Source organism: Geotrypetes seraphini, chromosome 9 (assembly GCF_902459505.1).
Source record: "Geotrypetes seraphini chromosome 9, aGeoSer1.1, whole genome shotgun sequence".
Taxonomy (NCBI): Eukaryota; Metazoa; Chordata; class Amphibia; order Gymnophiona; family Dermophiidae; genus Geotrypetes; species Geotrypetes seraphini.
This window is the reverse complement of record NC_047092.1, coordinates 66992196-67007836: the sequence shown is the minus strand read 5'-3', so window position 1 is coordinate 67007836 and position 15641 is coordinate 66992196. Positions and strand designations below refer to the sequence as shown.

Here is a 15641-nt window from a genome sequence, read left to right as displayed (position 1 = left end):
GATGACATCAACCCCATGTGAATATGCTGCCTGCTTGTCCTGGATAAGATGTTGTACCATAGGGGTCGAGGAGGAAGAAAGAGGGGTCAGGGCATTGTTATACCATAAGGGCATTGTTATACCATAAGGGCAGAAAGAATGGGAAAGCAGACAAGGAAATGGTAAAGGGAGACAAGAAAAGATAAAGGAGAAGAAAGGAGGAGGGAAAAGGGACAAGGAGTTGATGGACCACAGAAATGGAGGAGAGAGAGGGCTTCAAGTGTGAGCAGAAAGCAGGGGAACATCAAGAAGATGCTGGACTACAAGTGTAAGTGGAGATGGGGCAGAGATGCTAAGCTACAAGTGCTGCGGAAGAGAAACAAAGGAGATAGGGACATGATGGACTAAAAGTGAGGGTGGTGAGGGAGAGAAGATGCTTATCTAACAGGATGTAGAAAGGGCGGGAGATGCTGGGCCTGATGGAACTATGTATGAGAGGCCATGGAGAAGTGTTGTAATGGGGAGTGTTGAAAGATAGAAGGGAACAGAAGGCCAGGGAGGGCATAAAATAGAAGAAATGGGAGACCTAGGAGGTGAGAAGAGGCGTTGGAAAGTTGATATGTAAGTGAAACATACGTAAATGGAGAACTAAAGAGTAAGAAGGTAAAATTTGAGTGGGAAATGAACCAAAAACAAAATTACTCTGGCTCGGCCCAAAGTTAGAACACCTGCCCACCCTCTTCGTACTGCCCTCAGGCACTGCCTTACACCTTGAGTTCTCAAGCAAGGTCCTTGGCATCATTATCGATTCCTCTCTCTCTCTCAACGACCACCTCAACTCCTTGACAAAATCATGCTTTTTCAGCCTCCACATGCTAACGAAAGCAAGACCCTTCTTCCGCCAAAAACATTTCGCCGTCCTTGTCCAATCCATCATCCTCTCCAAACTTGACTATTGTAATGCCATTTACCTTAATGCTTAACAAAAAAAAGCCTCCAAAGGCTCCAGCTTATTCAGAACATAGCAGCCAAGCTGATTTTTGCAAAACGTAAATCTGACCACGTCTCCCCACTCCTGGCCAATCTTCATTGGCTCCCAGTGATTTCCAGAGTCCAATTCAAATGCTCTTGCCTGGCTTTTAAGATTATTCACGGCATCCTTCCTTCCCTAATCCCACTTTCTTTTAACTCCTTGTGCCCTGACTCCACCAGGACCGCCCATAAATTAAAACTATCCTTCCCCTCCCTACATGGTATTCTCCACGCAGGTAAACTGGGAAAATCACTTCTTTTCAAAATCACAGGTCTCTGGAATGACCTTACTATCCCGCTGCGGAACCTGAGCTCCCTCCATTTATTCTGCAAGCAACTAAAAACCTGGCTCTTCTCTAACATGTAATTTCTTTTCCCTTACTTTTCCACTCGATTTATAAACTTATGTAAACCTTTTCCTACCCTTTCTCATTTTTAAGTTCTTGTAAACCGTGCCGAGCTCTACTTCTGTGGAGATGATGCGGTATATAAACTTAAGGTTTAGTTTAGTTTAGAAGGCAGAAAAGAAAAAGGAAATAGGTCAGACAAATATAGTAAGGGAAGGAAGAAAGTGGGATGAGAAGAAATGGACAGTTCCCACTGGAAAAAGCATAAAAACAGGAAAGCAGAAGAGAGAAACTGAGACCAACATTCTTAGAAAAATAAAATGTCCAGACAAAGATAAAACAAAGTGTTTTATTTTGAATTTGTTAAGTGGAATACGTTAGCTTTGGAAAATGTGCATCACAAATGTTTTTGTATTTTGTTTAGTACAAGAGGAAATGCATTTCTAGTTTTACTTTTTATGTTGTGGTACATACATAGTTTGACTTCTTGGAGTTCCTAGTTCCATTTTTATCTCTTTGTTTCTAATGTGTAATCCCTTGCTCTTGTATTTGGTGCGGGTTTGCCTGTGACCAAGGAATAGCATTCTATTCACATATATAGAACTCTATATCACTCCCATTTGTTCTATTTTACCAGTAATAAGTGTAAGGTATATTTGTAGTGCTGCTTATTCTTGGATAGAATTCCTGCTGTTTAAATCACATATATCTGATATAATTCCTGCTGTTTAAATCATATATATGTGTTTAAATCATATATATCTTCTGAGTAAAAGCAGAATAAATCTCCCTACTACTGGGAATATTGTGAAACAATACAAAACCTAAAAATATCCTAACCTACCATACAACAGACACACTATCTACATATATATATTTGCATGGTAACTTCCATGGAGAAATGTGATAGTTCTCATTGACACCTATTGTTGGAGGGAGATGGGATTTTGTGGATGCAGAGCATGTTTACATTTAACTCATAAAACCTACCATACTGTGTCAGCCATGTGAGGGTCATGTATTCAGTATGACACAGAAGCAAATGTTATCTGTCAGGTGTGTACCTATGTACTAGAGATACACAATACAAAATGCATCTATCTTTCTAAAACAGAAACTTGTTAACATCACATTCTAACATATTTCACATAGATAGGCAAGCAGAATGAAGAAAATGTGCTCACCTGCGACCACATTCTGAATATTTAGCAAGATTTTTTAATATTAAGGCAGCTGTTAATCGGATGTGTTTAGTTATTGGTCCCTCTTTTTCATCCTTAAAAGGTAAAGGAAAATCTGATGATTAAATGCAAGTCACTAATCAACCATTTTTCAGCAAAAAAAAAATGTTTTGAAACTTACCGTAAAATCTCTAAATACAAGGTTTCTTGATCCTCTCCTTAGTGCCATGAGGGCTGCACTAGGATGGTTCACAATGGTCTTTTGTGCTCTGGGAGTAGAGGCTGTACTCCCTGTTGTTGGCTGCCTAAATTGATTAAAAAGAAAAAAAAAATGTTTTTAACTTCACTGGAAGCTACACAATTGGGCAGTAGCACAGCAACATTAATAATGTCTTTGGTTGGTAGCTCTGATAGAGACAATTTAAGAATTGTCATAAATGTTTAGCGCTGTTAAGAGTACCTATTTCCTGGTTTGTGTAAAGAGACATAAATAATTTTCCCTTTTAAGACCTGGGGTCCTCAATTTGGGGCCATATTTTTTTCCTCAAATTTCCCTGCACGTGCAACATCATCTCTCAGTCCACTAAGTATATATTTTGGAAAACAGTAAACCTAACCTTTCTGGCAACAGGTGATCTCTGAATCACCTTCAGATAGCCGATAACAGGGTCTTTAATGAAAGATCATGTTTCTTACCTCTGCTAATCTTCCTTCTTGTAAATCTCCTCTGGAGGCTTAACTAGAGGGTTCTTGTATGTCTGTAAGCTTCAGCTGCAGAGCAACTAAAAGATGATCCCTCCCCTTTGGGCTACCTGCCTGGGAGCTTTCTGTCCTGCTCAGTTAGTAGAAAAGCCATGTACATCTATGACAACAGGAAACAGAAGAAAGAGAGGGCACGGGAATCTAATCTAATTTAATTTAATGCTTGGCTTTATATACCGAGACATCAGTCCAAGAAAGCTCGACTCGGTTTACAATAATTAACTTAACAAATAAAGCATAAAGAATAAGACTAAGTTTCAGAAGATTAATTTGCAGTGTTTAGCAAATAAAATAGTTTTTAAAGATTTATGAAAATGTTGGAGTGAACCAGAACTCCTTAAAAGGAGTGGAAGATCATTCCAGAGTTGAGAGAGCTTAAAAATCAGAGATTGAGTAAAAATCTTGACTTCTTTTATCCCTTTCTTGGAGGGAAGAGATAATTTAAATTGTTGAGGGCTGACTGCTTCCTGCCGGAGTATCCACTCTCCAGTCAGGCACCCCTGCAGCCACTACCGGCAGTTGCCGACTCGAGGAGAGGTCCTCTCTCCTCAGAATAAGATCGAGGTGAGCCGCGGAACGAGGCCCGCGGACGCGTGCCCAAGACCGCGTGACCGAAGGGGCATGGCCAAAGGGGCAGGACACGCCCCTTTGGAGCCAAGAGGAGCGAGGAGCAATTGGGAAGAATAATGGGAAAGCGTAAAGCTAAGATTATTTCTTCATCACTTTCTAATGTGTATGGACCCATGGATCGTCATTTATAAGTTTTAACAGCGATATCTGAAGGTAAGACTGATTTTCGATCCCAATCTGCCTCTCTTTCATCTGGTGAACCCACACCGCCACCTCAACCTCTTACTCCATTACCAGAGAAGGCTGACTCCATTTCCCAATCAGGGTCGGATTAAGCCTCCCCACTACTTTCTGAGCTGGATTCTAAAAATAATTCAAAGGGGGAACATTCCTTTATGGTCTCTCCTGTTTCAATGCCTACCGGTCCTATTCTTAGGCCTGAGGTGGGCAATAAATTAATTACTCTGCAAGATGTCTGGACCGTTGTTAATAGAATTGAGAGTTCACTACAGGGCACAGTAGTGCAATTATGTCAGTTTTCCTCAGAAATAACAAATAAAGTGGCTGAGCATGATACTCAATTGGTTAATATGGGAAAGAAATTAGATAAAATAGAAACATCTGTCTCTGTAATGCAATCTTGTGTTGTATCTCAAGTAAAGGATAATACTTTATTACATTTACAGTTGGAAAAAATGGAGAATGCTTTGAGATCTAGGAACCTCAGATTTCTGAATTTCCCTTTATCTCATTTTCTTTCTCCTTTAGAACTACTTAAAATCTCCAAGGGACGCCTGAAAACAACATTGGAAACCGTAGAAAAATGGATGACGAACCATAAGCTGAAACTGAATGTGGAGAAAACCAAATTCCTACTACTAGAGAAGGAACAAAAACCATCACTAACAGAACTGGAAGTCAACGCAATCAAATATCCTATACAAAGCACTCTCAAAATACTAGGAATACAATTAGACAGACGCTGCACTATGCAGACACAGACACACAAAATCATACAGAAGGCATTCTTCACCATGCGAAACCTAAGAAAAATAAGAAAATTCCTTACCAAAGAACACTACAAGATCATTGTACAATCCCTCACACTCAGTACTTTGGATTACTGCAACAGCCTCTACCTACCATGCCCAAACTACATGATAAAACAACTACAGACCATTCAGAACACAGCCATCAGACTCATCTACTGTCTCAACAAATATGACCACATCACCCCCGCCTATGTAGACTCTCACTGGCTTCCGATAAAAGCTAGAACTCAGTTCAAGTTCTATTGTCTTCTATTTAAAGTAACCCACGGAACAGCCCCCTGTTACCTAAACAACCGCCTATACCGCTACCACTCATCCAGATCGAGGAGAACTCAAAACCAATTCACCTACCCCCCTCATAATGGTACCCGAAGTAAGAAACTATACGACAGCCTTCTAGCGACACAGGCAGCGAAAATTGACCCCACCATCACCAAACTAATGATCAACACAACAGACATCAAAGTGTTTCGAAAAGAAATCAAAACATTTCTATTCAAAAAACATGTCCTTACTAACTAGTCTCCTCCCCTTTCGCACAAGCTCTCCCTCTCCTGAATATCACATTAGTCAACTCCTAGAACCTTTCCCTCCAAAAATACTCAGACTCCTAAATAAGCATCTACTTCACCATCCAACAAACATCTTACGTCACTGTTAGGTAATTTCTCGTCTGCAACCCGCATATACTGATATTCTCCACTACATCCTGTTATCACTTGATTCTCTTAAATATAATTCTCATAATTGAATGTAATTCCTATAATTGAATGTAATTCTTATAATTGAATCCACTACCACACCATGTAAAGTACATGAATCACGGTTATGCAATTTCCCTAGATAATCTATTAAGTAATATCTCTAGATAATCTGTTATGTAATTTCTCTGAATAATCTTTGTTTTGCAATTCTCTCGGTAATGTCCAGATCTCTTATAATTTGTAATCCACCTAGAACCGCAAGGCACAGGTGGAATAGAAATCACTAATGTAATGTAATGTAATGTATTTAAAAGATGTACTATCTTATACTGGTTTAGAAAATTTCTCTCCAGATAATCTTTATTATTTGCCCAGTAGTATTATAAAGATTTCAGAAGAATGGGGGAAAGATCAATTAGTGTCTCCTGATAGTTTGAATATTTCCCAATTTCTTGAGTCATCTAAAGATTATATAGCCAAAAGAGCAACATTATTAGTCACATTTAAGACCGAGATGGAAAAACAAGATATCCTTAAATTGTATTTTTTAAATAAGAATGCTATGTTCTGTGGTCAACAGATTAATGTTTTTTCAGATGTCTCTAAACAGACAAAATACAGGAGGAAGCAATTCCTACAACTTAAGGCTAAAGCCTTGAGTGTAGGTGCTTCATTTTTTCTTAAGTTCCCCTGCAAGTGTTTGGTGGTATATCAAGATACCAAATATACTTTTTTAGACCCAACTCATTTAGAGAATTTTCTTCTAGATAAACCTAAGTTGGATATTTTGCCTGTTATTAATGCAGAGGCTGAGATGGAATGAGAATGAAAATGATGATAATTATTATGCTTGCCTCTAGAGTGTATTAACGTTGAAGATGTTGATGTTTAATTATTGCTTTTGTTAAAGGCCCCAATAATGTGGACTTGATGAATATTATTATTTTTAATTTTGTTTCCTTTACAATTGTTTATTTTGCCTGAATTTGTTATATGTTGTAACAATTAATAAATTTAATTAAAAAAAAATTGTTGATTACCTCTTGCATAGGAAAATCTGTAAATGTTCCAAGATAAAGGAAGAAGAGGAGTAAAGATACCATATAGGATTTTAAAAACAACACAAGCACATTTGAATTGAACTTTTAAAATAAACCAGGAGCCAATGGAGACTCTGGAGCAACAGAGTCACTTGATCAAATTTACGTTTCCCAAAAATTAATTTTGCAGCAGTGTTTTGAATCAGCTGCAATCTATGAAGACAAGTTTTTGTAATACTGAAGTAAATAACATTACAATAATCGAGACAAAATAATATAATTGACTGAACTAGTTTGGAAAAATGTTGATGATGAAAGATATGTCTAACCTTCTTCAATTATCATAAAGCTTTAGCCATCAAGGAACAAGTATGAAGAAATCGAGTGGCTGTCTGTAATCTCACCTGAGAATTTAACCTTCAGGGTTTCTGCACTGTGGTTGCCTGGATACTGATGCTATGAATCATAGTTCTATGACGGGACCAACTCTGGCTTCTTTGCTCTGCCTTGTAGTCTGATGCTTATGTCTCTACGTTGCAAAGTCTGCTAATTTCAAACTGCGGCCATGTTAGATAACGGATCTCAGAACTCTAATTTGGTAAGCGCATATTTTACAACTCTGGCTGCTATTTTACCATCTGGACTGTTTTCTACAATTGTTGTTTGGGTATTCCTTCCATGCTGTTTTAAGGATCTTTTTAATGGAGTGCCCTCTGGGAAAAAAACCTGATATTATGACGGTAGGAAAAATTTTTTTCCACCTCTGAATTCTTGTTGAAGCTCATGGATGGTAGGAGATATGTAAAAGTTTCGGTTGAAACATGCATATCGGTGTAGATGATAATCTACTATAAGCTAAGTAGTTATTGCACTCTAAAACGTTTTAAAGAAAAGTTAGAAAAAGTACAAAAAGTAAAAAAGAATGAATAAAGATTAAAACAAAATGGATGAGTTTCAATAAATACTAGACTGATGGAGACCTGAGTAGCTGGGATTATGAAATTCCTGGTTACATTCTGAAGGTCCATACAAAATTCTCCTACAAAAGTAGCTGCTATTTAGATATTGGAATACTTAGAGCCTTATGAATTAAGAAGGTTCCAGCACTGTATATTAGTACTATTGTGTATTGTGAGATGTAACCTTCCTCAATAAGAAGTAAATTGAGTATCTCCAGGAGCCCAAGACATCCCATGGGACAGGCTCTTTGGCTGTCAGATCTAGTAACCGGCGCACCGTAGCACACACCTTGCGGGCTCTGTCCAGATTGCCCTTGGGAGAAGACATGAAAAAGTCCAGCAGCAGCTGGAAGAACTGTAGTCGAAGACCTTCCCTGAGCACCTCTAGGACCCACTGGTCCGAGGTTATCTTTAACCATTCTGGAAGGAAGGACCCCCGATTCGAGGAGGCCTCGCCAGAGCCCTGGCTTCATAATTTTCTCTTGGAAGGGACAGAAGGTCGAGAGTTGGAAGGCTGTTGGCGCGCTGCACCTCCAAAGCAAGGTCTGTAGGGTGCTCCAAAATGCTGTCCCTCCGCAGGAGGTCCAGTGTCTGCGAGGTTCTCTGGAAGGGATGAAAATTTGGCTGTCCCGTCCCCCTAGTCGGACGAGATCAAGGGCCAGGAAGCGCCTTAGGCTTACGGTCCTGCATCCTTGCCATAAGGTCGTCCAAACCTTGGACAAATAAGAGCAAACCTTTCAATGGCAATTTGCTTAGAGTAGCCTTGGATGAAGAATCATCCGACCACTGACAAATCCATAACATTCTCCTAGCAGAAACTGAATAAGCTACCAGCTTAGCAAAAACTTTCAAAATATCACAGAGTGCGTCTGCTAAAGAATTCACTCCAGAAACCAGGAAATCGAGATCTCGAAGGACAACCTCCTCAGGATCCCGACAAAGTTTAGTATGACATGCCCGAACCACAAAGGAAGTGGCCACTGCAGCTAGCACCTCTGTCGCAGTGGAATCAAAAAGACACTTCATGACAAAATTCAGTCTTCGGTCCTAGACATCCTTCAGGACAACCGCTCCATCCGAGGGCAAGGAGGTACGTTTAGTGACCTGAGCCACTGCCGAATTCACCCTTGGTGGGACAAGGCGCTTGGAAAATTCCAAAGCCATGAGATACGATTTAGCCATGGCCCTAGTGCACTTCAGGGGACCCTCTGGGGCCTCCCAAATCTCCAAGAGCATTTCCGCCAAATCCGTGTGATCCGGAAATGAAGCAGAAAGCGGGAGCTTAGAACTCATGACGGAACACTCCGCCTGAACCACTGAGTCTAAATCAAGTTTTAATGTTCACAGGGATATAGAGATAAGATCAGTAAGGCGACTGGACTTAAAGATCCTGCGCACCATCTGATCCTCCCCCAGATCGTGGGAAACAGTGTTCTGGGAATTCCCAAGATCCATCAGGCTAGCCACATCAGCGGAGCCCGCCAAAGAGTGGTGTGACATAGAAATTGACGCAGGTGCTGAGGCAATAGCAGGTAGTTGCCGCTGTCTTTCAGGCGGACCAGCAAGGGAGCAGACTGACATTCTGAATTCTACTGCACCGGAGTCCGAAGGGGAGAACAGGCATAGTCCGCTTTCTCATGAAAGCCTGATGCATCATATCCACAAAGTCCGGCGGAAATTAGTCCTCGGTGGCCAGGGCCGATCTGTGGGACTCAGATTTGGAATGGGTTGAAATAAGTCTTCCAAATCTCATTAATTTTCCCCAGAACTGCGCTTGGATTTCACGAAAGTGCCCTCCGTGCCCAATTTAGGCGTCCGAAACGCTGGAATCGCGTCTCCAGTGGAATCGGAGGAAAGCATAAACTCCCCTGATAGTGCGGCATCCACGCACAATTCACGCCCCTCGTGTGCCATGGCTGCAAATCCACAAGCCATCCGCTGCATTTAAGGCATGAATCCATGCCATCCTGTCCTGAGGTGGCCATCTATGAACTTTGGAGCAAAAACGAAGCTTCTAAATCCAAAAAACATAGTTTAAAAAAGTTTAAAGAAAATCTAAGATGGCTGCCACGGGTGCCGATTTTGCAACAAAAATGCCCATTAAAAATGTAGGAAAAACGTTAAAAATGGCAATTTTAGGTGTGGTGGAGGGACCAGGGCATGCAGAGAACCCCCCCAAACCCCGATTTGAGCACCCCCCAAGAAAATTGGCAAACTGACACCACAGAGACATGTACTGCAATGAAAGTCTATGGCAACTTGCAATATACAGTACAAGCAAAGAGATCAGTACCTCAGGAGCTGATTAAACTGGATTTTTCAGGTCTTCTGGCCGCCTCACCTTCCCTGTCACCTCAGATCACGACCACAAGGACCCCTCAGGGAAATCAGGGAAGACATGCAGCGTGATTCCAATCCCAGCGTACCTCCTCAGAACCACAGCAGCCTGCGCTCTACCCCTTTGCGGACAAACCAGGGGAGAGATGACTCCCAATCCTGGAGACCCAATCCAATCTGCAGGCTGTCCAGAGGGCTTACAGCAGTTTCAGGCTTACAGAGCACCTTCCAGAAGCAGGCAAAATTTAAATTGCCTGCGATCACCTGCCGAAGGATCACTTGCACAAAGTTGATCCACAGCATGTGGGCAAATCCACAAAAAAAAAAAAAGACTAGGAATTGAAAACAAATCACGAGCAGAATTAAAAGATTGCAACCATACAGCGAAGTTGCAGGAACAAACTGAACAGGACAGGAAGCTCCCGGGCAGGTAACCCAAAGGGGAGGGATCATCTTTTAGTTGCCCTGCAGCTGAAGCTAACAGACATACAAGAACCCTCTAGGTCAGCCTCCAGAGGGAATGTACAAGAAAGTGCATTTTACTCTTTAGCAAGCATTGGTATAGTATATGCTTTAAATATTTTCCTTATTTTTCTGTTATTCATTTTGATCTCCCTTCTTGTGGACTACAGCAGGATATATAACACAACATTTGTTTAATACATTTCTTTAATGTGAAGTAATTACAAGTTATTTGCTTAAAATTATTTATATAATCATAAATAAAAAATTTAAACTTTTCCTTAAGACTTTTTTCCCCAGAGACAATCACAGACATTAAATGACTTGTTTGGTATTTTACTTCTGGAGCAGAATTCAATTTAACACCTTGAGGCACAGTATTTTAATTCTGACAACAGGATTAGATGCAAAGTCCATCCAAGTTTGCAAATGAAACAACCTTTTGATTAAAAAAAAATCAGTTTTAGGCTCATAATTATATGAGATGCAACAAAAATTTAATGCAAATCATAAATAAAGTCCTAGAAATAAAACTTAAAACTGCTCCGAGTACTACTGGATAGCTGAGCTACAAATCTGAATAAATATATACACAAGTACTTCCTGTTCTTCAAATGTATGAAATACATGTGTAATAAGTATTTTTCAAATACATGGAGCTCCTCTATAAGTATTTCCATTCTGGGTCAGATCAAAGGTGCATATAGCCCAGCATCCTATTTCCAACAGTGGCCAATTCAGGTTACAAATACCTGTCGAGATTCCATAAGTAGCTAGATTCTATATTTTTTAATCTCATGGATAGGCATTGTCTATCCCCAATTCCCTAGGAAGCAGAACGCTTTTTTTGTTTGGGGGCCACAAGCTCCACCCCAGACCCCGCCTCCATAATAGTACTAATTGTAATACCATTTTTTACATTCATTTATATATATATATATATATATATATACACACACACACACATATATATACAGTGTTCTCCCCAGAAATATTTTCCAGCCGGGTGGCATGAAAAAGTAACCGGGTGGGGCAGGGAAATTTGGTGGTGGGGAAAATTAAATGTATACTATTTTTATTAGTTAATTATTATTATTTTCCATTGCTTGATATGACTTCCTTTTTTAAGGTTTGATACTTGTGCCAGAATATTTTTACTAAATTTAAGAAGTATCCAATTCTAGAAGTTAATAATTAGATATTCACCCTCTTTCAAATGGTAATGAGGTTTAAAAAAGGGAAATGTGTTAATGAAGTCATTAGGTTCAATCTAGCCATTTATTTCTGCATGAATTTAAACAACAACAAAAAAAAGATAAATATAGATCATCCAGTCATACAAGAAATGGCTGTACAACACCTCTAATAATGTTTTGATCACTAGGTTCCTTCCTGAGGTCTCACTGAGGATATGAAATAGATGCTATCCCCACTTCCAGACCTCTTCCACATAATTTATGGAGAGGTGTTACTGAGCCTTGAAGGACACCTGTGTGATTGATCTTTATCTGCTTCTTTTTTATTTTGCTATAGTGCAAAGTAAGAGCTAGGGCAAAACAGTATAGGTAAAGATGCAGGTAATAATTAGCAATGTATTAAAAATATTTTATTTTTTATTTGCTTATAATGTCATTTGAAAGCTGCTTGATGATAATACAACTTTAATTTAATTCTTTATAATGTGTGTGTCTGTGTGTTGTGGGGGAGGGAAACATCTATGTCAATAGTAAAGTTAGAATAGGGTCATTAAATCCAGTGGTGTACCTAGTATATATGACAGCCAGTGCTGATCATTTTTTAACAATCCCCTCCTCTCTATATAAAAAAAGATATTTTTAGTAATAATCCATGAGACACACAATAAGAGTACATCTAGGAAAAGGCAGCATCTTAAACACTGCAGTGAGTACTAGAACACCAACACACGCATTGTAAAATTAAACAAAACAGATCCTACACAGTCAATTGATCCTGTAGTCAATGCTAACAGAAAGCTATGTCCTTTTCATACACAAAGAACACAGATACACCCTTGCCCAATATAGAATAATCACAAACTAAAAATAGAAATATGTAGACAAAAGTTAAACTGAACCAAGAAACCAGACTCTGCATACAATGCAACACTACAGAAACAGTGACACATCCCCTAATACTGTGCAAAATATAAAGACAGTAGATGTAAATTTGAAAAAAACTTCTACATAACAGTCACCACTTTACAAATTAACAAGTAGAAATAAAATAATGAGAAAAATGAAAATACCATTTTATTGGACTAATCCATTTTTCAATTAGCTTTCAGAGGCCAAATCTTTCTTCAAGACAGTACAGTATACAGCTGTTATGGTATCCTGTCCTGACCTGAGGAAAGGGGTTTAGTCCCCTCCAAAATTGCCTTATTTCCGTTTCCTATTGATAAATTTTAATCAATACAGTTACAATACTACTTGATTCTACGTAAAGCAACAGAAATATTTTTTTCTACCTTTTGTCGTTTCTGCTTTAGTCATCTTCTCTTCTTTCTATTCAGCATTTGTCCTCGCTCCCTTCCATGCAGCATCTGTCCTCTCTCTTTGCCCCTTCCACCCAGCCTCTGCCCTCTCTCTACCCCTTCCATCTACTGTCCACCCTCTCTCTGCTCCTTGCATCCACTGTCCACCCTTTCTGCCTTTTCCATTCAGTGTCTGCCCTCTCTCTGTTCCATATGGTATCTTCCCTCTTTCTATGTCCCTTCAATAAACTCTATATCCTGTGCCCTTTCTTTCCTTTGTACATGATTTATTTCAGCTTCACTCCCTCTCCATTTTTTGTCTCCACCCCTCCCCTATGCTCTGGCATCTCTCTCTTCTCCTTTCTTTCCTACTCCACCCCATGATCTGACATCTCTATCTCCTTCCCTTCTCTCCCCCCTCTCCAGTATCTGCCTCCTGTCTTTCCCCTTTGGTCCAAGCCTCTCTCTTTCTCTCCGTCTTTCTTCTGTGAGGAGATCATGTTGATCTTGAACACTGAATAATTCTTCCACATTCTCCATATCACTGTACTGTAGTCTAGTCCAGCAGACTGCTTTGGCACTATTACATGGGTAATAGTAAATTCATTATGCATCAGCTTTCCACACAGAATGCCACAAGTCTCTATTTCTTGTGCTGTGTTTTCATATTCACATTGTCTTCCCAATCCTTCTATCCTTGGAAGTATTGTCTTCTGGATTTTTCCATTCTTGTCAAGAGCCTGCTACGAGGCACAGGATCCCACACGCAACAGCAGAACAGCTTTGCCTCGAGCCGTTTCTAATAATAATAACTTTATTTTTCTATACCGCCATAATCAAATGACTTCTAGGCGGTTCACACTGAAAGAAGGCTGGACAATCAGCAAATTACAGAATACCTTAAGAGGAAAAGTTACATAAGAGATTGGGGTTACATAATTACAGATGCATGGAGAGAAAGGTTACATAAGAGAATGGGGTTATATGGGGAAGGAAAATATGAGAGGTTGGAGATACCTGAGAGATTTCATCAGGAATTGCAGCGGGGAAATAACATAGAGAGAGAAGGTCATCTGTTTAGGTAATAAATTTGTCGAATAGAGGGGTTTTAATTGATTTTCAGAATGCGTTGTAGTGTTGCTTGGCTTCATTTATGCAGTTTCCCAGCTAGGATTGATGTCTGTTTGCTTGGTACATGAAGGTTCTGTCCAGGAAGGCAAACTGGGACGCTTCTCCTGTTCCTGGACCTTCCTGCCTCAGTGAAGAGAAAAAGGAAACGCGTGTTTTCACAACTCGACTTCCCTCAACACCCTTTTCCGCACGCGTGAGAGTGACGCTTCTAGCTGCTGGTTCCTGTTAGTGGGAGAAGCTGGCACAGTCTGAACCCCAACAAGCAGGAGAGCGGAGTGAGAGCCACATCATGTGCGGGCCACAGTGAGATCCGTTTTGGGCCGCATGTTGTGCAGGGCTGGACTAAGGCAAGTTGTAAGCTTCCTTCCATCGCTGACCTATCTTCCATAGGTCAGAGATGGAGGGAAGCTTGCAACTCGCTGCTCTTGCTTGCTTCGGGCCTTCCTCGTTGCTGGGTTCTGCCTTCACGGAAATAGAAAGTAGGCAGGACCCGGCAGTGAGGAAAGCCTGAAGCAAGCAAGAGCAAGTTGTAAGCTGACCTGTTTCCTGTAGCGAACCCATGCTCTGGGGCTCTAAAGTGTGTGTGCCGACTTCCCTTCTCTTCCCCCTCCCGGAACGTGACTTCCAGTTTTGGAGGGAAGAGAAGGGAAGCCGGCATGCACATGTTAGAGCCCCGGAGCATGGGTTCAAGTCGCTTGCTGGCGTTAAAAACAAAAAAAAAAAGTCAGTCTCCTGCGATTCAGGCTGTGCCGAGTCAGCCCAGTAAATCTCCAAGCTGGTGAGAAGATTTTTTTAAAAAATGTTGAGCAGAAGGCGGCCAGCAGCAGCAGCAGGATTGCGATCGAGATTACAGCCGGGCAGTCATCCAAATTAGCTGGGCGGAGCACCCGGCTAAAAGGCCCTAGGGAGAACACTGTATGTATGTGTGTATCTATCGACCATGTTAGCCCATACTACAGACTGCTGCACTGGCTGCCAATGAAGGCACGAATAATATTCAAGTTCTCCTGCATATGTTTCAAGCTGGTTTGGGGACTAGCTCCTACTTACCTGCTACCTCACTTTGTACTATACAGCCCTACAAGACAAACCAGAAACTGCAATCTATTTGCATACTCAAGTATTACCGGCTGTAAATACAAAACCTTTCTGGATAGAACTTTTATGTACCAAGCAAACACACAACACTGGCTAGACAACTACATTAATGGAGCTAGACTGACCTATGACGCTTTTAGAAAAGCCATAAAAACTGCCTTATTCGACAGATATATCACCTAAACAGTAACTACACCAAACATTAAATCAAATTCTATTATTTATAACATGTCCACCCCTGTGTATAAGTCTGAAATTTTTTAACAATCTGTATATTGTAATTTGCTGCATTTTAAGATTCTGCATACTGTAATTCACCGACTATCTGCATATTGTAACTCGCTGACTGTCCAGCTCTCTTCAATGTAAATCACCTAGAAGTCTCACGATTATGGCGGTATAGAAGAATAAAGTTATTATTATTAATATTATATATATATCAGCAGTCTCAAACACATGGCCCGCAGGCCGCATGTGGCTCTCCAGGTTTTAT

General features: G+C 40.4%; 1 protein-coding gene across 2 annotated transcripts in view; it reads right to left on the bottom strand.

Annotated features, from left to right (window-relative positions):
• Nucleotides 1-15641, bottom strand: part of ARID2 (AT-rich interaction domain 2) — an 817990-nt gene that overhangs the window by 23325 nt on the left and 779024 nt on the right. For both annotated transcript variants that reach the window (XM_033959297.1, XM_033959298.1), the window contains 2 exons: nt 2721-2844; nt 2543-2634 (listed from right to left, as the gene is read on the bottom strand). In XM_033959297.1, the coding sequence (XP_033815188.1) occupies nt 2543-2634; nt 2721-2844 (216 nt within the window). The remainder of the gene's footprint in view (nt 1-2542; nt 2635-2720; nt 2845-15641) is intronic.